At 40.5% G+C, this 26,368-nt stretch overlaps 1 protein-coding gene across 1 annotated transcript; it reads right to left on the bottom strand.

Annotated features, from left to right (window-relative positions):
• Positions 1-906: 906 nt before the first annotated feature.
• EXOSC7 (exosome component 7) lies at positions 907-26,356 on the bottom strand. The gene is made up of 8 exons (XM_069811140.1): positions 26,193-26,356; positions 25,047-25,148; positions 24,259-24,353; positions 14,097-14,262; positions 9,964-10,034; positions 5,257-5,380; positions 4,134-4,289; positions 907-1,042 (listed from the first exon to the last, which is right to left on the bottom strand). The coding sequence occupies exons 1-8, from the start codon at positions 26,247-26,249 to the stop codon at positions 938-940; spliced, it is 876 nt and encodes a 291-aa protein (XP_069667241.1). The 5' UTR covers positions 26,250-26,356; the 3' UTR covers positions 907-937.
• Between the last annotated feature and the right edge of the window lie 12 nt (positions 26,357-26,368).

The following is a 26,368-nucleotide window of genomic DNA, read 5'->3' as shown; positions in this document are numbered from 1 at the left end:
AATGATCCTTCTAACACTTGCAGCTGAAATATCAACTTCCAGAAAACCAGCTTTTTCCTTTGACTTCTTCCATCTGTTGTCTCTTCCTATCCTGCCAAATAAACAGCTCTTTGCTGGGTCAGCCAATTGATGTAGGGAGGGAATCAAGTGCTTTGAAGACCTGGTGATACAACTTGATTGCATACCTTATCTGCCATCTTCTGTCTTTCCCCATAAAGGACCATTACTGGCAGCCACTAGGCTTTTCCAGCTGAGTTATCAAACTCTTAAAAATTAATTTATTTTCCCTTCTACCTTAGCCATGCCCCCCCGCCTTAGCCAACGTGAGAGGTTTTGGCTAGATTACTATTGTGCCTGTTGGCAAAAGGGATAGGCAGAGCTCTAGTGAGCAAAGAAATCTTGGTTTAAAATATGAATTGGAAACTTGGGACCATGTTGTATTTGTAGTAAAATCTAACCACACTTTATTCAAAGAAAAGTAAGATAATTTGAAGGAAGATATCCCCCAAGTGCTGTTCTCATCTGGCTGGTGAACAAAAAAAAATTTCAAGAGGCCCAAAACCTGGCTTGTACCACACCGAGGACAAACCCATGTATGCTCTAGAACACAGCAGCTGGTCTGCAGAAGTGGAACACATGGAAACAGAATTAAGTGGAACCTACACTGGTCACTGCTGAAAACAGACCCAAGACTTCCCAGGCAATTGCATCAATTGCTGCTGGTGCACTTCCTAGGTGCGGACAGTTACCCATATGGAAAGCATCTCAAATTTGCTTATTCACATTTAACTGTAGCTTTCTTTACGCTCAGTAACATTTTAAAAGCCTCTTAGCCAGAATGATAAAGGTACTGGAACAAGAAAATATCCTTTTTCTATATACAAACTGACAAGATTGCACAACCAATTAAAACCAGTTTTGAACATTTAATAAAAACTCATCCTAGAAATCCAACTTTCTGCCGTGAGGTCCCCAAACTCTCTTCTTCATCCAAAATCTTCTGAAGGGCTATGTGCAATGACTTGCCTACTCTTCTTCCCGTCTGCAATGCAAAGAAAGCAAAACAAATCTGAGACATATGCTTATTAGCAGGAAGACGACTCTCACGGAACACTTCCTTTTGACAAGCATTTTCCCTTTAATGATTAATATACACCAGCTGGTATAATAAAAATATGCTTTTAATTAAGAAAAATAATGGTGGTGGAAGTTTCATTTTAATTTGATTAAGTTTTGGAAAAATGTACACATAAAGGCAGTGCTCCCATTCATTAGAGAAACATTCCATGATCATTAATACCGGATCTGTGCACCGCTGGATCACCCAGGAATATAAATTAAATTCACATCAGGCACAAGCACACATTCAAATTAGCCAGCACATGCAGTAAGCAGCAACGTTAGCTGCCAGAGGACATGAGATACCTGACCAGCAAAGCAGCCTACTAATACAAAGTTCAGTAAACTCTTCTGAATGTGCTCAGAATCAGCAGGTTGAATTTAGACCAGCTCAACACCCTGTCATGTGGCCAAAGAAGCCCAAAATGCACACTGGCTGCGTCACCAAGTCAGTCTGTGTGCAGATCCTTCATTATGATGTGCAATTCTGTACTGTCCAAGGACCTTAAAGGAGTTAACAGAAGGTTTTCTTTACAGAAATAAACTCCAGCAGTGGAAAACCACCAGGATTAGCTCTGATACCAGCCTCTACTCTTCTCACATGCACAATTGTATCTGTGGAAGCTGCAGGACAGGGAAACATTGGGCAATGCTGAAATAAAGATCTTAAAGCAGTGGTGCCTATTAGAGCTTTCCCAGGGTTTCTCTAAATGACCTGAAATACTGACTCCATTCAGAGATGAAGAGAGCCTACCTGTCCCAAAAGAGCCAAAGACAGATTATATTAAACTGAGTTTACTAGGTCCTGATCTATGCAATGAAGCCTATGCCTGCCATACAGCTGACCGCAAAGCTCTCTTTCACCTGTTGATGACAGTTGCCAATATTGTGGGCACACAAACCTTAAAATAAGGTACATTTCTAATCAAAGAGTGAGGTGACAGAACATGGCCCATAGTACCAAATGAAATCTGGGAAGAGCTTTGATGCAGCAGGGTAGCTGTCAATGCTAGACACTATGAGTGACGGTAAATTAGGGGGGGCACACACAAGAATTTTTACAGCTCTGCAGTGGGACAAAGATCACAGCAGCAGTCCGGAGTCCTGAGGGGTGACAGAGTTTTTGCATTCTCCTCAAATGTAAGACAACACCACTCACACCAGGTCAAAGTCAATGGGAACTGTGCAGAGCTTTGGTATTGACACAACACTGTTCTTACTCCTGCTTGCCTCTCTTATGGGTTGGATCATAAACTCAGTAAAAAAAAAGCCTAATGCTAGCAGCTTCCCAAAACTTTCCCGTAAAGCTGTCTTCCTAAGAGATAAGTCCTACAACATCTGTTCGCTACCAGGCAGGGAAAGCTGAACACTCTCTGACCTGCAGCCAAATCATAAGGGAATGGAGGTGTCAAGCAAGGGCTATGCAGCTCTTCCACTGGACATTCCCAGGCCTTTTTGTTTTTCTTGGTATCCTAGTCAGGCAGCTGAGTTTGAGGCAGGGCCAAACAGATAATCTCTGACCTCCTAGACAACATCTTGGTTTCTTCCGATCAGCTTTATCCCTCACGCCTTCAAACTGCTCACCACCCAGGAGGGAAGATTTCTTCCAAAGCAAGTGAGAGACAGCACAACTCCCGGGGTGATGAGCTTAAGCTTTTAACTCCTTGCACCAACAAGTAGTGACAAGTTCACTAAAGCTCTTAAGAAGAGTAGGATGGTTTGAAGATTTTCCATTATTACCTTCCATACGCATCTCTGATTAGTGTTTAGATGATCATTACATAATCCCAAGCACAGTCTTTGGGGGTAGGCTATACAATGGAACTGCAGAAGTTCATTTCCTATTTAGGGCTCAATGTAGAGCGAAATTGGTTATCAAAACAGAGGCTTCGGTCAAAGCTTTGTGAAGATAATTTGCATGGAGGCCAGCTTCTATCATGAACCTGTATCTGACTTAAGCACCCATCTCTTTGTAACAGCCCTAGACCCAAAACCTCAACCTTCTATGACATTTAGTTAGAACTGGACTCAAAATCCATCAAGGAAGACACATCAGATGCTCATGGGAAGTTTGGTTTCTTTAGGATGCTAGATTAGAGATAACACCTCTCTATCCAGATAAGGGAGGTAAGTGACATCTTTGAATGCACATAAAAAGCCCACTGGTACCACCAAGATTAGCACTCTGGATTGATGTCATGAAACAGTGAAGTGCCATATATACTCAGCATGTAATTTCCAGTTGAGACCAACTGTTTTCAAACTTGGCTCCAATATCTGCATTCCTCACTACAGCCATGCTGAAATTAGTTCTGGATTTCTAGGAAACAGAGCCAGTTTGAAGTATTTAATTTTCATTCTGACTCCAAGTTCAAAACCCATTTCTTTCTCATGCTGAAGGTCAAACCCAGGCATGAGAATTTATACTGGAGAACAGATTTAAGAAGAGCCTGAAGAAAGGTTTAAAATGGAATTCTTATGTGGATGTGAACAACATCCAAATACTAGTATTTTCATGGAGTAGGGACAGATCAGAAACCCAATAAAGGACTGAAGAAAAACAACAGTAAGATAAGAACAGTCAGCTTATCACAAACCAAATGAGTTGTGCTAGAAGAGAACACCATGCACTAGCAATTCAAAGTACCATCTCTACTTCTATAGGGACTTTACCATGTTAGAAGTTTTGCTCTTTCAGTCTTTAAAGGAAACAATGAGAGAGGGAACATGTTCTTTAAAAATACTCTCAAAGTTTATCAACTTAAGCTTTACAGTCTTACAGCTGTGAAGTACTTGACTGAAACAAATGTGAGTACCATAAATTTCAGGCTTTTAAAGTTTAGGTAACATCCATTCATTTCAAAGGAACTGTCTGTAACCTTCAGTAAGTCTCTTGTGCACCTAATCAAAGCACCAAGATCTCTGCTCTTGAAGTCCTTACTGCAGCTTTTCATATACCCAAGTTCCAGCTCATCCAGTATCATCCAAGACAGTAACTGCTTAAAACTCCTTACCTCCATCATTTCAAAAATACTCTCAGGATCCAGGCTACCCTTCCCCACTTTCTTCATTGAAGTGAGGGCACCTTTACTGGTCACAGAAATAAGCAGGCTGGCCAAAGAACAGGCTTCTTCCTGAAGGGTAGCATCCACCACATGCCTATATCCAATCTGTAAGTTAGTGACAAAATTACATACTGTTTTGCAGTTGTCTAAGCTCTTCATTAAGAAGTTAAACTGAGTGGTAGCTCTGTTAGTTATCTACAGCCTCCCATCCTAATATCGTGTGGCCTTTAGTGGTGGTCAGAGACTGACCTGACAGCACAGTATTTCAACAGCCTCTGACCCCAGATTGTGTGTACATACATAAGAGATGTGAGATAATCATGTGACTATTTCATAGGGTTTTCCTCTCTGACTGTCCTTTCATCTATATGAAACTCCATATTCCCCTTTCCCCGCAACTCCAAGCATGGACCTTCTTCCCTCCTATGTGAAAATTACACATCCCAAGACTCAGGTGAGCCCCCACTTCAGTGATGGCCTTTCTACTATTTATGCAACTTACTTAAAAGAAATGTCAAACAAACTTGCAGGTAACTAAATAAATCACTAACTCTTGCAATGGAAAATGCAGCATCCAGCAAATCAACTGTGCTAGCTGTGTGCTCTATGTGGAAAAGGAAAACAAAAACCTGTTTGAAAGGAAAGGACAGTATTGCACCCATGAAAATGGAGTTCTGTTCCCAGAAACAAATACTCATTGTGTAACTCCAGGCAGATCACACAACCTTTGCGCCTCACAACAATGACCATTTGTTTTAACATATTGAAGTATCTGCTGCTCTGGATGTTGAGCAAGGAGTAGACAAAAAGTAATAAACAACTCTTCTGCATGCAAGAAGATGCATTTTAAGAATGCATCAAGTAGAAACCTGCAAGTCAGAGGTGGAAAAAAACCCCACCTTATTCAGTAAAAGTTCTTAATTAGGAGGCCAAAGATGAGCAACTATATACATAGTGGACATTGACCATTTCTGTAACACAAGTTTTATCTCTAGGGGAGAAAATAAACAGCAGGTGAAGTTAATAGAAACTGAAGTCTCTAGGTAGAAGGTCAGAAATTTGTCAGGCTTACCTTGCTTAGTGTGACGATGCAGGGCACATCATCCACATTAAGTCGAATACAATCATAAGGGTCATCAGACAGCTCAATCTCTTTGGAGCCTTCTTCATCCTCCAGAACACGCACTTTGGGTATTCTGTGGAAACAAAATGTGCAAAATCATTGCCAGAACAGATAACAAATACAGTTGTCATAGAGCCGTACAGGAAGTGCCCTTTCCTCTAAATGAGGCTAAATGTTTACAAAAAAAATCCAGAATGTTATCAACTGTATTAACAACTCACTCACTGACACTAGGAAGAAAACATTGTAAGAGGGAAGATATTTAGGATAAGATCATCATATTTAAATCATTCAAACCATTAGAATTTGAACTGCTTTCTACACTAATATATGGGGAGAGATTCTTTTGGCATTTGCATGAATCAGTTCTGAACAATTCTTTGTACATCTGCCTGGATGTACAGGAGAGAAATTACCAAGACTGAAACCTTTTGTACTGTGGTTCCCAACCTTGCAGACAACAGTAAAGTTGTCAGAATTACAGCAATTGCATAGCTTGGCGAAGCTGCAACATCAGTAGCAAATACAAGTATTAAGGCTGCTCAGGAAAGACTGACACTAACTAAGGAGCCTTGGGGTAAAGGGAAAAGATGACATTAGTAAAATCCTTTCTCTTTACCAAGATGGGAAGATTGACAAGATATTCTCATTCTTTAAGAAGCCAGAAGACTCTGCTGTTCTAAGGACAGATATTGTGAGTGATGAGCTCTTTCACAAATGAGCTAGACAGGCTCCTTATACTATAAGAAGTATCACAAGTATGTATATTGTATCTGTACTAGCCATTTAATGGGAGTTTTACAGGATGATTTAGTGCAGTTTTCTTAGCATAATGAATAAAGTCATTTAAAACAATTTAGTAGAAGATGGTATCTCAAGCCACCAAGAACGTCAACATCTTATATACCCTCATTTATTCAGGTGCCCACTAGGATGGAGTACTGACTGAGAGACTGTGCTTTACTGGCCAGTAAAACCTACACACAGCTCAACCATAGTACTCTCACTTTCACACATTTGCATTTGAAAACATAAAATACTTCAAGACGTCCCTAGAAAGCTAACTTCAGTAACCATGTGGAATGTAACCACAATCTGTTTTTATATTAGTACTTTTACAGTAGCGTTGTGTGTTATAACTAGACTCTGGAGGTTACATTCTTTTACGCATTCTGTACCATATCTCTTTTAAAATAGAAGCAGATAGGAACTGATTTAGTGAACATTTCCCCCATCAACACAAAGCGATTTTTGTTGTTTCCTGGAATAGTATTTTAGTTATTTGTGGCTAAGAGTCGTAGAGGTGAGTACTTCACAACAGCCAACCCTGCTTCAGTGAGAACAAATTCCCTACAAGAACACTGGCCTGAGCCAAACTAAAACTAAAACTTTCAGTAAGCAGAACAACTGCAATGTGTACTTTTTCTTGAAATGGAACTCAAAATGCTTTGCAACTCATTGGAAATGCATCAAATCCTATTTTCAAGTTAAAAATAATCCATTAAAAATTGATGGAATAAAGGCACAAGGTGACTAACCTTCAAGCTACAAAGGCCAATGGACAACATTGGACAACAGCCTAGACAAGAAGTGTACATGCCAGAGCAGTGTTTAAAAAAAGAAGGAAGATTTCAAGAAAATCTGTGAGTTTAAGCAATTTTTAACTCCATCCTAAACCAGCTAAGAAACCAGAGCAATGTTTGGTCTGCAAGAAGAAGTTGCCAGAATGAATACCTGAAAAATGCCTGTAAGGAGCTGTTTTGGCCAAGCACAGATGACAGAGGTACAAATTAAAACTACTGCAGAGGCAAAAAGACAGTTGATCAGATACAACCATCACAGTTGCATAAAAACGGGGTATATACGCACAAAAACTAGGCAAAGAGAGTGTAGCATGAAGCACTTCCAGAAAACTGGAGATTTCCTCTCCCAGCTTGTGAAGATTTATCTTAAGAACTAGCTGTACATGTATATTTGGCAACTTTTATTTTTCTGTTTTAATTCCTGCAACTAATCACGGGAGGGATCTGTACAGCAGGACTTAGTCACATAACAATGCTCTCTCTCTCTTTTCTGTATGCTGCAGACCCAGATTTCACAACTGCAAAACCAGTTCTACCCTTGCAAGCAGGCATCGGTTCTGCCTCTACCACGCTGCCCAGCACAAAAAACATGACATCTGCAAGGCTATTGTGTTATAAACTCTATAGCTTTTGTAACTTGCCTAGTTTGTTGCCCTGGTTGCAAGTAGGCACATTCCACAGGATCAACTTTAATGCTAAGTCCTGACACAGTAGCTACTTGCACATTTTGCAATATCTACTTCCATCATGGATTGAGCCTTAAGCACCCTGTAGACACAGTTGAAAAGAAAGTTTGATATCTGCTATATTTTGCACATGATATTGATATAATTTTTAGAACACAATGAACAATACAAAACTCTGAGAAGTAAATGTTCCCCCTAAAACAGTCGTATTGTCATTGTCCCATGCCTGAAGGGGATACAATGAGTCAAGCCAGACATACAAAGGACTTAAATCCCAGAATTCTTACGTGAAATTCCTTAAGTTTCAATTTTGGATTTACTTAGCCCTAAAGAAAAATGTGTCCATAGCTATTATAAAAATGGTTAGAGCAAGATTTTAAGGATGAAGATGAGGTTTTCAAATGCCTATCTGAATATCTAAAAATTTGTAGCTTCAAAGAAAAAACAGCAGCTTGAGCTCCCTACTCTTCATTCCAAGGCTGCAGTCAAGGCTGACAAAGATCTGAAAACACTTAAAACAGAAACCTGGTTGTAAACAGATTATGAAAGGCAAGTAAGACTCAGAGGGACACACATGTCACGAGAAGTTCAGAACACTTAATCTGAAGTGATCTTCAGACTGACGTCTTGTCTTGCTTAGACAATAATATTTTATGGAGAGTGGGCAGCTACTCTAAACAACCTTGTGTCAATCCAAGGAAAACTTAGTAGATACCAAGGGAAAGGGAGAGGAATAGTGAATGAGGACAACAGGTTTTCACTTTGAATTTCACCTCTTGACTTTCTGAGCTCATATGAGATTAGATGAACTAATATTCCCCACTCAAATCAATAACAGGGTTTTCACAGGTAAGAAATCAACAGGCTCTGCATTATAGCATACTGTACCACATTTTCATTTGATATCCGACTTCCACAAGACTGTGAATGCTTGCCCACAGATTAAAGATTATATGAAGGATACAGTTGTCAGAAGAATAAAAATAAAGCAGAATCATTAAAACAATTACACCCTCCATGTTGCCCAAAGTAACATATGTTCTTGTATTTATTTATTTATTTTAATTACTTTTTGTATGATCTGCCCTCTTTATTCAGAACTAGGATTCTGGTTGAAATAAGAAAAAAGATAGTTATCTTGTAAATAAAGTACATGCCTTGGATCTGTAAAACAACTCTCATGGGAGCAACTCTTAACTATACGACTTTTACATCCTGGCAGCTCACACACAGAGACATAGACATTTCTTCCCTTCAGTGTACTGTCAACTCTTTTGTGAGCCATTATGTTTGTGACAGTACTTCTTAATGCTACAAAAACAATATACTGTTAAAAGTTATTGTTGAGAACTTGATTAACAAGGGAAATTTCTCAGCAATACATACAAGTTGTAGTCTGAGATGGATTCTCCCCTTATTCCCTTTTAAAGTGTTTATAACCTGATATACCACCTCTCTTCAAAAGCATTTTTCTCCTCCTCTTCTTGCACGTACTTTTCCAGCTCTAGTACTGTGCGCTGATTCCCTGATGAATAAGCCAGAACTATACCAGTGACTTTAGCAGATCTACAGCCGAGGAACAATTTGAGATCCACTTTTAAAACATTTATGCTTTAAGAGTCTAACTTTTGCACCTCTTCCAGCTACTTTTACTACATAAGTTTTTTAGCAAAGCCATTCACCACTTTCTTTCTAAAAGGTGCTACAAAACTCTGTATTCCCTTTCACCTATAGATAAAGAAGATAAAAACATTAGAAAAAATATTGAATGTTAACATTAAAACACACACAGAGCACTTGCATCATTCATTCTACTAGATTCTGTTCTTCCACTCTTTGAATTAAAACATACGGGGCAAAGTTCTTTTAAAGACATATCTTTTCCCCCTCCCCATGATCTCTCCCCACCATTTTTCCTCTTAGTTTTAAAAAAGCCTCTAGACTAACAGTTAATGGGAAAGAACATCAGCAGTAGCAAATCAGGGCTAGTTACAAATTAGTAGTCACATTGACAGAGGGCTTCTTATTCAGGAGAATCACATATCAGTAAATACTTCTTAGTTTAAACCCACAAGGCATCAACACAAAGGCCTCCAACTACTTGCAACAAAACCATAAGGTCAAGACAATTTTTTCTGGATCTCGCTACAGAACAAAAGTTATATAGTAAGCCTGATTGTGCATATAATGCAATATGATACTTAATTATTAAAATCATTAGTTCATGTTGCCTGCATGCAAATGGACTGCCTTGTATCTGAATGCAAGTTGCCTTGGATATTTCTTGTTTAAATAATGAAGCATTAAAAATGCTTAGCTCCCAGAGAGTACTTCTCTTCTACTTCCCGTACCACTTTCACTCACATGAAATGAGATCTGTGCTTTACCTTGTGTTAAAGAGAGCTGCCTTCACTGCGATAGAGATTGCATCAAAGAGGTTGCCACCACATTCCAATAACTGGAGAGGAAAAAAAGAATCTCTTTAAAAGCACATCAGGCTAGTGCCTTTAAACCGAGTCTTTATTTTACTTAAATCTACTTGAAAAGGCACAAAATTAAGAACCAGAACAGGTTTTTAAAAACCAAAGTTGTCTTTCAAGCCTATCTATGAAAAGAAAGAACAGATTGGAAATTAAGATTTCAGCTAACTGTATTATACATATAACATAGAAGAGTTAACATACTTCATAATAAAATTAATGATAACATTTAATAATAGAAGCTGAAATGAAACCACCGCTGTTCTTACTCTTCTTGTGCTAAGGCTCCAAACTAGGCTATGACCCGAATACTTTTTATAAACTCACCACATTCATTCTTTAATGTTAAATCAAGCCAATCCATTTTCTATACTTTATTTCAAAGAGGTGTCTTTTTTAAATATCAGCTGGACAAACCCAATTGGTAGAATTGTTTTCAAAGAAGTGATGCAAACTGTCACCTAGAACATGGTATGAAAAGCTAGTTATAAAAGGTATAGTTATGAAGGCACATCATGATTTTTTCTCTATTCTTTATGGAAAAGGAGTCATCAGCTGGTTTGTCTTGTAGCTGAAAAAGATCTAAGGAAATCCTGATGTCAAAGTCTACTTGTTGATAATACTATCATTTGAATACTATCAAGTGTGTGGAGGGAGTCTAGCTTAGCTTTTTCCCATGAAGATCAGAAGAACAAAGAGAAGAACAGCACTGCGGACTAGATAAAAAGGCAGGTCTCCCATAACCACTAATATCTTCTGCAGGCTAACAGACAACTCAAAGATGTATTTGGCCATAGTCTAGCATTAGCTCTCTGACAAGCTCCGCTCACAGCTGCCAGTACTAGTCTATGAACACACAAATCCCCAGCAAGCATTTGAAACTACTTCAGTGAGAACATATGGATGCCTCTCCATTACATCAATCTATGCTGTATGATGACAGCAAAACAAGTTTTGCAACACTGATCGCGTTGATTGCTCTTCAAAATCTATTTAAGAATGAGATAAACTCCTGCACTGGGAGCAAATCATAAATCAGACATTCTGGAAAGACAATTTATTTTTATGAAGACAGACTGAACTGTGTAAAAAGAATGACAAAAAGTTGGGATAGAAAGCTAAATACAAAGGTGATCAGATTATTTCTTTGCAAACAGCTGCTGGATACAAAGAGGTTAACTTGCCACTGTCAGTCATTATTGGATTTTACTGGATAACTCAATAAGCCCCACAATGTCTTTCTTATTAAAACACAATAATGGGATGTGCCTGTACTGTTGCTAGGCTTATGTTCAGGCTGCTATTCTAAAGCCTTATCTGTATTACAGTGGCGCCTACAGGCGATGAACACAGCCTGTATCAAGCATGGTGCAACAATTCCTCCAAAAAGAAATGAACACTCTCTTCTCGGCTGAAGCACCTTGTACTGAGATCTGTGCCCCTGCCCCCGCGCCCCTTTTTTTAAGGGCTAAGAAAGTCTGCACAACTGTGAGTTGTGGGAAACAAAGGCGTCTTTACAAAGGACTGCTTTTAATTTACTGATACACAAGTGAAAAAGTGATTGGGAGTGGGGAAAAAAGAGAAAACATTGTAGACCTTGCCTTATTCAAAGTTTTTCCTCCAAAAGGACTGATTCCTACTGGGGGTTCTTTTTCCAAACTGGGCGGGGGACACACAAAAACGATGAGGAAATCCTCCAAGGGATGCTCAGTAGTGAATTGCTAAAATTTCAACAGAACCTAATGCACGCCCCCAACACAGAATGCACTGTGATTGAGTAGGGAATGAAAAGAGATTGCACACTTTGATTCTCCCTGCTCAGCACGGCAGGCTGCTGAGGCAAATTATGTGGAGAAGGTTATACATGTATCAAAAACACCCTCAAAAATGCCTAAATGCTTATTTCTGACATCAATGACTTAGAAGGTGAAAGAAATTGAGGGAAAGGCAGAGAGGGTGAGAACAGGCTTATAGTTATGTAGTCCCGATTATCTCCACATTCATGAGCTACTCTAGAAGTGGAGCGCCTTCTATTATTAAGAAAGAATGCATGTATTTTGAAAGGTCAAGGTATATATTCTTGATCTTTGGCATATATCTATATGTGTCCATATGTCTGCATCTTTGTGGTGTGTATAGTTGAAGTTATTTTCTTTCCAGTCTGACTGTACACAATTATAGTACCTCCCAAGTACACTGACGACTAGGAAATATTTGAGAGATGTTTTTAATCAATAATCTGCATGACTATGCAAAATATACTATTTTTTCTTTTGAGGTTGCATATCTCAAATTTTGTTTACAGATAAGAGGTGAATATAGATGCTTCGATCAAAGTGCACATGGCTAAATTACATAGCAATGGAGTATCTCCAGGTTTCTAACATTCTTTCTGGGTTTTTGTCTTTCGGAATGAGGGACTTGAAAACAAGTACCTTCCCACCTGACCACAAGATACCGGTATTTTCAGGCTTATGACAGATTTAAGGCTTTTTTTTTCCACTCTAACTTAACTATACAACACAAACATGAATGCAAACAATTTCCAGGAATTCTGAAGGAAAACATCATCCAAAGGACTCTCAGTAAGTACTGTTATTATATTTAGAATCTGACTCCCTCAAATGATGAATAATATGACTTGTACCTTATATTAGCATGTATTATTAGAATTCTATAGGAATGATTCAACAAGATCAGCTTCAGGAAAATCCATAGGTTATCAGGCACCTACATTAAGTATGAACTATCACATTATACGTGTCTTCTATTTGGAAAGGAAATAGTACAAGTACCTGGAAAATGTGAAAATACAGAGGCCTGGGGTGGGAGGAGGAAAAAAAAAAAAAAAAAAAGAGGGGGGTACAGAATAACATTAACAGTATCTTGTTGTAAATGTACCAGCAGCTCTTCAGTGGCTCACACACATAATCCCGGCAGAATATGACATTAAAAAGACTCAACAAGTTAGAGTCCTAATTATGAACCTACAACAGATTCTTTACTGGCACTGTAAACAAAGATAAACATAAAATTCATCTCATAACATAGGTTTTGACATTCATAATTCTGATACAACTAGTAGCATAAAAATACTAAGGCTGTTTTTCTCTGTAGCTGTGGACAATCAACAAATTTGTCCAGGAAGAATCAAGTAATGACCTGCTTTTTAAACACCTAATGGACTAATTTTCACATTTATTTAGGTCTTAGTCTAAATGTTCCTGTTTTGTTTAACAAAACTCTGTATTTAATTTTTTTGGTAATACAGCTTAACATTTTGCAAATCATTTCATAGACATTAATGGATTCCTGTGAGTAAGACCCCTCAACATATTTTCAGTTACAAATTTGACAAGTAGAAACTCAACTTTGGACCAGTAAGAATTGGAAATAAAGCTCAGGAGAGTCTGACTTGCAGACTTCCATTAAATTCCCACAACAGAGTGCTTTAAATACAGCATAGTTTGGAAATTGAGCTGCTGCATGCACAAGATTTACATGTACAAAATTCAGTTTCCATTTTTTAATGGGAACAAATATTCAGTTTCTCTTCTACATTCAATATATGTATACAACTTTCATCAAAAAAATGCCTAGGCCAAACGTTACCTTACTGAATTAGTACTGGTAATAGTGCAAACAGGATGGACAGTTATGTTAGGGCTAACATACACCCACGCTAACTTACATTCATTAGAACAATACATTTGTTGTTATACCTAGCTTGGAAAAACGTTTAGTCGACTTTAGTGGCAATTTCTTCGATCACTGATTTTTATCTGTGACAGATTTGGAGTATTCAGTGTTTTTTATTAGCTCTGCAGTGGAGCAGTGGCATCAAGAAGAGCAGAAAAAGAGCAAGCTGGAAGTAGTGATTAACTATTACAGGTAGATTCACAAGAAAATGGCCATCCATGCTGTGAAGCATTATATCACATTATGAGAAGCTTTTTTTATATGAAAATACACATGGTTATGCTAAGTCAGTCAGCACCCTGAAAAACCTCCTTGAATCTTAGTTTAATTTCCTTACTTACCAATACATCAACATAGAGAACCCAGCAGTGCTCTCTGGGATTAATGCAAAGTGATTTCAAGTCTATACTGCTCTCGCTGCTAAATACTCTGTAGAATGTATTTGCTATCTCTGTGCCAAGTTCTTCTCCTCCTCGGCCTTCAAATTCAGGAGTAGCATTTGCAGAACTAGATAAAGAAAGAAAAAATACTTTCACTTCTGAAGCAGCCAATACCCAAGAACATTTCTTAAATATAAAGCATTAGAAATATCTAAGGATTTATTTGTACAAGAATAAGCATCCTCTCTGTAAAGAAATTATTTGCATTTTGCGTAAGTAAATGTCTTGATCCTGATAATATATCTACATCTTGCTACAAACTCTGATACTATTTAAATTCCATTACTATCTTCAGTTCCCAAGTTACAATATTAAAGTTGGTGAATTCTCTCTGGGATTATTTCTTAAGCACTCTCATCATCTATCACCTCAACCCTTTCAAAAATAATACTAAGTTCGGAACAGCTAACAAGACAGCCTGTTAAGAGTTGAATGTTAAATTAATAACAGAGTGGCTAAGAGAAAGATGTGACAACTTGACAAGTAGAATACACTTTTTTTTTTTTTTAAAGTGACATGACTGCCTGACCTTAATTGGTAATTTCTTTATTGAGTGTACTCTCTGCTATCAAGCCACTTACAGACAGCAGCTCATAGAGGGGAATGGATAGAGTTCCCTGCTTGGGGAGGCAGGCAAATCCCCTCCCAGTCTCCCTCACCTTCCCAGTTGCCCCTACACAACAGGTATGGGGCTCTGGAACTTGAGGACCAGGTCAATGAAGATCAGGGTGTAGATGAACCCCTATCTAGGGAGGTGCCTAGGCTCAGTCAGGCAGCCCCACGCATTCTCACAGCCTCTGAAAAAAGGAGGGTAATTGTCATAGGCGATACCCTTCTGAGGGGGACAGAGGGCCCAATATGCAGACCTGACCCATCCCACAGGGAAGTCTACTGCCTCCCTGGGGCCTGGGTGAAAGACATTACCAGGGAGCTCCCTGGTCTGGTTTGGACCTCTGATTATTACCCACTGCTGGCTGTGCAGGTTGGCAGTGATGAGATTGCAGAGAGAAATCCAAAGGCAATCAAAAGGGACTTGAGGGCCTGGGGCAATTAGTGGAAGGATTGGGAGCACAGGTAGTGTTTTCCTCAATCCCTTCAGTGGCAGGGAAATATACTGAAAGGAACAGGAAAACACACCTGGTTAATACATGGCTCAGAGGCTGGTGCCATCAGTGGAATTCTGGGTTTTTTGATCATGGGGAGGTTTACACGGCACCAGGCTTACTAGCGACAGATGGTGTCCAGCTATCTCAAAGGGGTAAAAGAATCCTCGCTTGTGAGATGGCAGGGCTCATAGAGAGGTCTTTAAACTAGGTTTGAAGGGGGTAAGGGATAAAACTAGGTGCACCAGAGATGAGCCTGGGGGCAGCATGCCAATGTTAGGGGTGGATTCGATAGGCCAGCTCAAATGCATCTATGCCAACGCACACAGCATGGGCAATAAACAGGAGGAGCTGGAAGCCATTGTGCAGCAGGATAGATATGACTTAGTCGCCATCACGGAAACATGGGGGACAATTCCCGTGACTGGAGTGCTGCAATGGATGGCTATAAGCTCTTCAGAAGGGACAGGCAAAGTAGAAGAGGTGGTCGGGTGGCTCTCTACATTAGGGAGTGTTTGGACTGTACAGAGCTACATAATTGTGATGACAAGGTAGAGTGCTTATGGGTGAGGATGAGAGGGAAGGCCAACAAGGCAGATATTGTGCTGGGAGTCTGTTATAGACCACCCAACCAGGTTGAAGAGATGGATGAATCGTTCTACAAGCGGCTGGCAGTAGTCTCAGAATCGTGTGCCCTTGTTCTCATGGGGAACTTCAACTTACCAGACATCTGCTGGAAATACAACACAGCAGAGAGTAAACTATCTAGGAGGTTCCTGGAGTGTGTGGAAGATAACTTCCTGACACAGCTGGTAGGTGAGCCAACCAGGGGAGGAGCCTTGCTAGACCTACTGTTTATGAACAGGGAAGGACTGGTGGGAGGTGTGATAGTTGGAGGCCGTCCCGGGCTTAGCGACCGTGAAATGATAGAATTCTCAATTCTTGGTGAGGCAAGAAAGGGGGTTAGCAAAACCACTGCTATGGACTTCTGGAGGGCAAACTTTGGCCACTTAGAGGCACTGGTTGAAAGACTCCCTTGGGAGACGGTCCTGAAGGGCAAAGGGGTCCAGGAGGGATGGACATTCTTTAAGAAGGAAATCTTAAAGGCCCAGGACCAGGCTATTCCCATGTGCCGGAAGTCGAACCACTGAGGAAAACGACCGGCCTAGCTGAACAGGGAGCTTTTGCTAGGAGTCAAGAAAAAAAGGAGAGTTTAACATCTCTGGAAGAAAGGGTGGGCAACTTGGGAAGAGTACAGGGATCTTGTTAGGTCACACAGAGAGGAAATTAGAAAGGCAAAAGCTCAGCTAGAACTAAATCTAGTCACTGTCGGAAGAGACAAAAAATGTTTTTACAAATATGTTAACAGTAAAAAGAGAGCCAAGGAGAATATCTATCCTTTAATGGATACAGAAGGGAACGTTGCCACCAGAGATGAGGAAAAGGCTGAGGTACTTAATGTCTTCTTTGCCTCAGTCTTTAATAGTGAGACCAGTTATCCTCAGGGTACTCTGCCCCCTGAGCTGGAAGGCGAGGATGAAGAGCAGAATATACCCCCCATAATCCAGGAGGAGATAGTTATCTACCACACCATCTGGACACTCACAAATGTATGGGACCAGATGGGATCCATCCAAGAGTACTGAGGGAACTGGCAGAGGTGCTTGCCAAGCCACTCTCCATCATCCATCAGCAATCCTGGTCAACGGGGGAGGTCCCAGAGGACTGGAGGCTTGCCAATGTGATGTCCATTTACAAGAAGGGTCAGAGGGAGGATCTGGGGAACTACAGGCCTGTCAGCCTGACATCAGTACCAGGGAAGGTTATGGAACAGTTTGTCTTGAGAGCACTCACATGGCAAGTCCAGGACAAGCAGGGGATTGGGCCCAGTCAGCATGGGTTTACGAAAGGCAGGTCCTGCTTGACCAACCTGATCTCCTTCTATGACCAGGTGACCCACTCAGTGGATGAGGGAAAGGCTGTGGATGTTATCTACCTCGACTTCAGCAAGGCCTTTGACACTGTCTCTCATGGCATACTCCTTGAGAAGCTGGCATCTCATGGCTTGGACGAGTGTACTCTTCGCTGGGTAAAAAATTGGCTGGATGGACAAGCCCAGAGGGTTGTGGTGAATGGGGTGAAATCCAGTTGGTGGTGGGTCACAAGTGGTGTTCCCCAGGGCTCGGTGTTGGGGCCGGTTCTGTTTAATATCTTTATCAGTGATTTGGATGAGGGGATCGAGTGCACCCTCAGCAAGTCTGCAGACAACACCAAGTTGGGAGGCAGGGTCGATCTGCTTGAGGGTAGGAAGGCTCTACAGAGAGATCTGGACAGGCTGGATCAATGGGCCGAGGCCAATTGTGTGAAGTTCAACAAGACCAAGTGCCAGGCCCCGCACTTCAGTCACAGCAACCCCATGCAGCGCTACAGGCTTGGGGAAGAGTGGCTGGAAAGCTGCCCGGCAGAGAAAGACCTGGGGGTGCTGGTTGACAGCTGGCTGAATATGAGCCAGCAGTGTGCCCAGGTGGCCAAGAAGGCCAATGGCATCTTAGCCAGTATCAGAAATAGTGTGGCCAGCAGGAGCAGGGAGGTGACTGTTCCCCTGTACTTGGCACTGGTGAGGCTGCACCTCGAGTGCTGTGTTCAGTTTTGGGCCCCTCACTACAGGAAAGACATTGAGTTGCTGGAGCGTGTCCAGAGAAGGGCAACCAAGTTGGTGAGGGGCCTGGAGCACAAGTCTTATGAAGAGCGGCTGAGGGAACTGGGGCTGTTTAGTCTAGAGAAGAGGAGGCTGAGGGGAGACCTTATCGCTCTCTACAACTACCTGAAAGGAGGTTGTAGTGAGGTGGGTGATGGTCTCTTCTGTCAGGTGGCTGGAGATAGGACAAGAGGAAATGGCCTCAAGTTGAGGCAAGGGAGATTTAGGTCAGATATTAGGAAAATTTTTTTTACTGAGAAGGTTGTCAAACATTGGAATGGGCTGCCCAGGGAAGTGGCTGAGTCACCATCCCTGGAGGTATTCAAAAAGCGTGTACACAAGGTACTCCAAAACATGCTTTAGTGGGCATGGTTGATGGTTGGACTCGATGATCTTGAAGGTCTTTTCCAACCTAAATGATTCTATGATTATTTTCAGCAACTGCAGCTTATGGAGAGCAGCAACTAAAGAACATTTTTTCCAGAAGGGATCTGACAGAAGTGTGTGGTCTTCACTCCCTGATTCCAACATAACAAACTTTGTTTATGACCAGTCATGTGAGAAATGTCCTTGGGTGCTGGGGCCTTGTACACAGCCAAGAACAAAATTATAACAATAAAGGAAAACAGGCCTACAAAAAGAAAAAAAAAAAACCCAACCTCCCCAAACCCCCCCCGCCAGAACACCCCTGCCTCCAAGTCACAATGAAATAGAGCAGAAATGTCCGGAGATGCATATACAGCAAAATAATAAACAAATATTCTGAACCCAACCTCTGGTTTATAGCAAGGGCAAGAGCATTCTCAAGCAGTGGAACTGTAGCACACATTGCAGATCTTGTTTTTAAAGAACTTAGTCACACCTTCCCCAAATTAATTTCTCATTGCAGAGCACAGGAAAGGAGGTGGTTCCACAGTAGTGATTTCAATTCAGTGTGTTCAAAATCTACAATAGCAAAGCCTTGTATTCTCCTGGCTGGGCATCTTCCAGTGCCAAAGACTCATGTATGTTTTGTGTTTATATGATGATACAAAATCTTAGCTCTTCCAACAGGCACACCACAGGAATATGAACATACAGCAGAAAACAAAGTCTTGGAATATAATCCCTTCAACTTTAAAAAAACAACAACTAAAGATCCACATTATCTAGGCATGACTTAAACCATCAAGTCAGCTCTATCAACAAGACTGCAGAGTCTATAAGCTCACATATAATTACCTATTATTATTCTTACCTATAGGAATTACCTCACAGTAATTCTCCCAACTTGTTCTTTTGCAGAACTGATGAAAACTCAGAATGCCAGGAAGACCTACTGGATTTTATAGAAGTTATTTGCTGCTACTATAAACAGACAGCACTATACATCTTCAAAAAAAAAAAATTAATTACTACCAATCAAGCACTGACCTATGCTTCCAGACTATGTTTGCTATATGAATAAGCACTGCAAGTGTGACACACAATATTATTCACAGTTGCATTAATATTAGACACCAATTTTATAAGATAGGACCATATCTAAATATAACTTAATTCTGGAAATATGCTGAGCCAGGTCTTCAGGTTGTATTACACAAGCACTCATCCATGGAAGTAGCTTTTGCGCAAGTTAACTAGATCATTCTGTTTAAACCATTCTGTTTAAAGTGCAGTTACCCAAGCACTACGATTCTTATGGTAAGTTGAAAAGAGTTATACGAACCTCAATCTATACCTCATTATGATTTCTAAACACAAGTTTTATCAAGTGTCATATTTTAAATTATAAATGGACACTTTCTTTGACAGCGAGTAGGAAGAACACAAGACTCAACTGAGATATCATTGCAAGTTTCACTGCACCTTAATTCCATTATTATTTTAACACTTCAGTTCCTTACAATTAAAGTGAAATAAAGAAGTAAGGCATGGTACTATTATAATAACTATATGGTAAATACTGCCACCTAATGCTCACAGACTACTGCAGTAATTTACACTGGTAAAGTCTGAAAAGGGGTTGTCCGGCACTAGCAAGAGAAAATGCCAAACCCCCTGTTTTTTGAAGCACAGAAAGAACTTAGTAGTGGCCAGGCACAGCACAGAATTTCTACTCCCAAACAGAAAGGAATTTTAAAGACTTTCAAAACCATTTCAGCATCAGATTGCCTAACAATCAAGACTCCTCCTAAAGCATAATGATGCTTCTACCACAGATTTCTACTTAATTTCAAAACCCTTGCTGTTACCAGCCAAAACTTTTCTCTCACAGTAGTTAAGTACTTCCCATCCATTGCTCAAGCCATTAATAGAATTACATTGTAGATTATAGCATAACAGACATAAAATAGTTAATTGAACAAAAGCTTACAGCTATTTTCCTTATATACAAGGACTTCATTACACATGAGATATTCTTCACTTAAAGCTGTATTAACTTCAAGCAACCAATACCAGATTTCTATTCTTGCACCAAAGGAAACACACAATCATTTAAAACAAGAAGGCAGATTCACTGCTTTAGAATCAGCACTAAGTTAACCACCTCACTAATATTCCACTCTTCCGGAAAGCAGCCAGGAGACAACAGGTTTATGACACGTCAGGACTGCCAAGGCAGTCCCAGAAATAGATAGACCGGCATTCAGGTCCAGATGCTGTCTGACTGTGTTAATATAATTATGATGATATTCAAGTTCATGACCCTATAAAGAATTGGGCTAACAAGGGTTTGAATTTAGTCTAGTCAAACTGGTAACTCTACCAACACGAATTTACTGATTCAGGTCTTTGCCTGGTCAGGCACTGTTACCACACTTGCCATTCAAAAGAACATCTGTTTACAGAGTTCGAAACAGTTTTGCTCAAGCATCAGATAGCGTTTCTCTCTGAAAACTGAGCTCGATCCCATCCAGTACAGACAATACATCTTTAACGGCAGAAGTACCCTAAAAAAATGTAAAAGGCATTTCATTCTTTCAAAACTACTGAGTTTGCCTCTTGCCTCTGCAAAGAAGAGTTGCCACGATAATGGGTTATGGTAGGAGAGAGGAGGAAAAGTTCCTTTCCTGCAGCCACCATTCAAGTGATACTTTCAGTGACTGCACTGAAATTTGTTTTAAGTTAACATTTTCCCCACAAAACACAATGGAACAATATCTGAGGATCACCTAAGAGCATGCTGATGTGGCTGTTTTGCAATACTGTCATCTCTCGTAATTTGGAGAACCGCTTTCCATCTATAAAATGTAAGATCCTATCTGATCCAGATTCCTATGCAGGCGTCAAAAATAGGCCCACTCTCCCAGCTGGAAAAAAAGCATGTCTGGCCTTCAAAGTGGAGGAACAGATGGCCAGACTTGGGCAAATCTATTCCTTGCTTCCCTAATTCCACAAACAAAACCTAATGCATTCAAGGAATTCGGATGTCTGGTTGGTTTTTTTATTTATTTATTTCTTACACTCTGAAAATGATAAATCTTTGCTTCAGTCAAAAAACACCCCCCCCCCCAACAAGTCAGTATTATAACAGCCCCAAAACTCAAACATGAGAAAAGCAGACACAGCAGTCTTTCAACATCAGTGGCCAGGACAACCGTCTTCTCCAGTGCTGATGGGCAGTAAGGACATTACATAGGACATGGACTTGGTCTATGATAATTAATTTCTAGTATCACAAATCAGTGCCCCAAAAATCATCTCTTCCAGAGCCTTGCATTGAAGTCTGCCTCAAAATGGGACTAAATGCGCTTCTCAGATTTTAGGTTAAGGACTCTGAGCAGAATGAAGAGAAATGAAATTTTGGGGCAGAGCATTATATACATGATCCAGCAAGTTATTATTTTCAGCAGTAAAAGAAGCCATGAAGGTTTCAAGAAATAAGCATTTTAAGATAGCAAACACTGCAGCCTGAGTTTTTATTATTAGTTTCAACAATATAAAGGCCAAATGGAACATACAGGAAATTCACCAGGAGGTGCAGTGTATCCAGCTATGCTCAGTTACTACCACCCAGTGGCAGACTGGAAAAGCATGAGAATACTGACAATATCTCATTTCCCTTTACAGAGAACAAGCTGCCTCCGCTTATTTTGTTTTTTGGATCTTTCTGGAGGCGAGAGGTCGCCTGTCCCTGGCGGCACAAGCATGTGAGAAGTGACGACCCTTCTCTAAAAGTTAGGCTTTTGGTCTGTGTTGTCACAGAAAGTAAGGATTACCTATTTCTAGAACTGACAAGATCCACCTTGCACAATATTGCTGCATATCTCCCTTCCATCTTCTTTATGAAGCAGAGATTAACAGAAAATACAACCTAACACTAATGAGTTGAAGTTTTTCTAACATTTATGTACGTATGAAAAAAGTGTCAAGAATTGCAACATCCTCACTTGTTTTGGTAAAGAAATGTCCATGCTGTCAGTGGAATTTCTTCATATAGAAGCCACCAGAACCAAGTGGGTACTATTTAGGGTATTTCATACACGAGTTTTATAAAGCAGTCAAGCTCAGATCCCCTCTAATGGCAGGACCCCATTTGACAAGATCATCTTCCTGTCTGACATTTTTTGAACAGTAATCATAGACAAACCATTATTTCATAGGTGAGTCCTTCCGTCTACAAACTGTAAGTTTCCACAGTTAACTAGTACATCGTGATGTATAGAGGCAGTCTTAGATAAGGCTGCATAATGCAAGACAGATACAAACATTAAGGCAGATTTAGTCAGTTAGGTCAGAAAGATTATCAGATAGACACTTATTTAGTAGCTCTCATACCTTAGCTTTACTAATGGTATATTGGTTTAATGTGAGAGTAGCAACTTTTTTTGTTTTTAATAAAAATAAAGGTCACTTGCAAAACAGCTAACATGACAGTGCCAAGGCTTTTATAAGAGGTTCCAAAAGCATGTTATTTCATAAAGAACAGTTTTAGAAAGTCTGCAAGACAGGGGTACTGTGGTTTCAGACAGCAGACAGTCTGGAATAACACTGAGATGTCACTATGCTAGCTCAGAGCAACCTGAAAAAAAGAGCTCTCGGTTTTCTTCCAGCTTCCTTCATAATTCAAGCACTACAAAGACTGTAAGGCTAAACAATAGTCCATTTGTAGCACAAAGCCAGGAATATGATTATGTCCTGGTTTCAGCTGGGATAGAGTTAACTGTCTTCCTAGTAGCTGGTACAGTGCTATGTTTTGAGTTCAGTATGTGAAGAATGTTGATAACACTGATGTTTTCAGTTGTTGCTCAGTAGTGTTTAGACTAGAGTCAAGGATTTTTCAGCTTCTCATGCCCAGCCAGGGCACCTGACCCAAACTGGCCAACAGTGTATTCCATACCATGTGACGTCCCATCTAGTTTAGGAACTGGGAAGTGGGGGGCAGGGAATTGCCGCTCGGGGACTGGCTGGGTGTCGGTCGGTGGGTGGTGAGCAATTGCCCTGCGCATCATTTGTACATTTCAATCCTTTTATTACTACTGTTGTCATTTTATTAGTGTTATCATTATTAGTTTCTTCTTTTCTGTTCTATTAAACTGTTCTTATCTCAACCCACGAGTTTTACTTCTTTTCCCGATCTTCTCCCCCATCCCACTGGATGGGGGGGAGTGAGTGAGCGGCTGCGTGGTGCTTAGTTGCTGGCTGGGGTTAAACCACGACAGATTAAAAACAAATACCATTTTAGTTAATGAAATACTGATTCACTGACAAATATAACTAAATTTTCTAATTAATTTTTGCATCTGAAGTTTGCAGCAAGGATTTTTCTTTTTTTAAACAGATTTGTACAAAACACACTTCAAACATTTTCCACTGCTTTCACAGGGAAAGTAAGCAAATCTTTAAGTACAGTTAAAGTACAGTCTGTATCAGTCAATTCCTTTCTTCCAGAATACTTAATTTTTGAAAGAGATTTTCTCTATTTTATCATTGTAAAAAAAGACAACTGACATTGTAGTCATGAAGTCATGTTAAATGCATGTGTAATTGAACCATTACTCTCCTCTAGCTGCAGTGATACTACATAATTTGGGATTGTTTTATTTAATGTGTTTGCATTCTTTAACTCCTGTCGTTTTACTTATTTTGGGTCTGCACAAACAGCAGAAAGTTTCTGAACATTCACCACTATTGAAACAGTAAAATAACTTGTTTCTATTACTCAGACCCTTACAGGAGATTAGCGGAATGAAGGTATAAAGTTCAGAAGAATGGTGAGATCTGATTAGTCATTTATTCCAAACATTACTTCTATTTCCTTCTCTTCTAGTATACTAACCAGTCAACAAAGAATTCCAGGTAACCTTCATCTGGTTTCTCTAACTTCGGTGTCCCCATTTCAGCTTTTACACCTACCAAGATATCAGTGTGTCCCTGTGAAAACAAAAACATATTGCACAACTGGAATTACAGTCACAGAACTACTCGTTTAGTTCAAATGCCTACAGTAAGCTGACATTTCTACCTTTCAGTTTCATTCTATCAGAGTGAACTTAAACTAAACCTTAGGTTTTTTTTTTAAAAAAGGAAAGGCTTTAGAAGGACAATGTTAAACCCAAGAAGATTCTTCAGATAATTACCATTCATATTAGCTTTCTCTAGGTTAAAAAGACACTTTTAATGACTACTTCTATCATGCTGGTTCTGGAAACAGCTATTTCTACAGAACCTTTATAATATTGCACAGTATATTTATCTTCTTCACAGTCAACACATGCCAGAAGTAGTTTCGCCTCACTCTAAAGGAATAGAATTATTTTTTCCAGGTATTAAGCACAACAGCAATTTCAGTTTCCAATATTAAATGTTAGATTAGTTCAGATTGAAGGCTGTCCAGGTACTTCACAGTACATCTAGATCAAGCAGGTTAAGCCAGCCTGAATGAATTATACATCCTGTCATTATTTCCTTAATGCATAGTTTCAGTTAGTGCTATACACACACACACAAATGTGTTATTACACACACACAAATCCATCTACAAATAGCCTCAGCTTATCTTAAAACCAGTCACATAAACCAGAAATTTCATCAGCAAAGTACACAATCCCTAAGAAATTTACCTACCAGCTTTACTCTTGCAGATCCACTTGTGTTTGATACAACATCTGTTTCTACTTCTGCACATCTGTAGTCTTCACAGCCACGACCATCTACACGAAGGTCCTCCTAAGTATGAAAATCAATATATTGTGCTTAAGGGAATCAGTAATGAAAAGTAAAAAAAGAAAAAAAAATATGTGATGTTAAAGTTTCCTTTTCCTATGCCAAACACAGCAGTAAAAAGGATAAAAACCCAACAGCTCATAGTTTCATCACGTTCACTTAAGAGTACAACAGAACCAACTGTGCTTTTCCATTTACTTCTCATTTACCTAGAGCTTACAACTAGCTCTCTGCAGACAGACATGAACTGCTACACTAAGTCCCTTCAATTCCAAAAGAGAGCTTCAGACTGCAAAAGTGTAAAGGTCTTGGCTTGAAAACACAGGTCTTTCTTGGGATACTCAAGTTCTATGCTTTTATATATGTAATTACGACCCAGCAGACAAAAATAACCCACCAGCTTCCCAAATGCTTTCGTCTGTTTGTATTTCAAAACCAGATATTATGCACCCTCAGATACCATACAGCTCATCCCCATAAAGGTAGAGTTCTCTGCAGTAAGATAGTTTCTGTACTCTGCAGAAAGTACAGTCCTTTTATCTTTGGCATTTCTCCCCACATGTCCTTCACTCCTCCTCCTCAGTCCACTCACCCTTCCTGAGCTTAGTAACAGGCTGAAACTCTATGCAACGGCAAAAACTTGAGAAAGGGCAAGGGAAGAGGGGGAAAGAAGAGGTCAAGCAATGAAAAAACACACCCACGTCCTGTTGCCAGCCTGCTTTCTCTTCTGATGCTCCGTTCTCAGTGTGCTTGGATGATTATTACCTCGGAGGTTTCGCCCCGAGACACCATGTAACGGAAAGCTCCCTCCCTCCTCCCCAACCTACACTGTAACCTGTTCCCACACACAGGGCGCCAGCCCGGAGGGGCGGGGATGGGCCCTGCCCCACGTCTCGCAGGGCAACGCTACCACCGGCCGCAAGCACGGCCAGGCCCGTCCGAGCTGGCCCGAATGACTTCCCGCTCCCCGGGGCGGAGGTTGCCGCCTCCACGCCGCCCCAGGCTAGCGGGACCTCACGCAAGGCGCCCGGCGCCGCCGTCGACTACCTGGATGCCATGTACGATGTAGAGCTTCTCCGCCTCGCTCAGCACCACGGACGCCATGACTCCCACCAGCGGACGTGCGCCGCTCTCCCGCAATTCCGCTTCCGGCGCCCCTCGCGCCGCCGCTACTGGCAACGGCCGCCGCTACAGCGGGGAAGGAAGGGCGGAGCCCGCGCCTG

Source organism: Haliaeetus albicilla, chromosome 2 (genome assembly GCF_947461875.1).
Source record: "Haliaeetus albicilla chromosome 2, bHalAlb1.1, whole genome shotgun sequence".
Classification (NCBI taxonomy): domain Eukaryota; kingdom Metazoa; phylum Chordata; class Aves; order Accipitriformes; family Accipitridae; genus Haliaeetus; species Haliaeetus albicilla.
The sequence above is the reverse complement of the archived record's forward strand: the minus strand, read 5'-3'. Positions and strand labels throughout refer to the sequence as shown.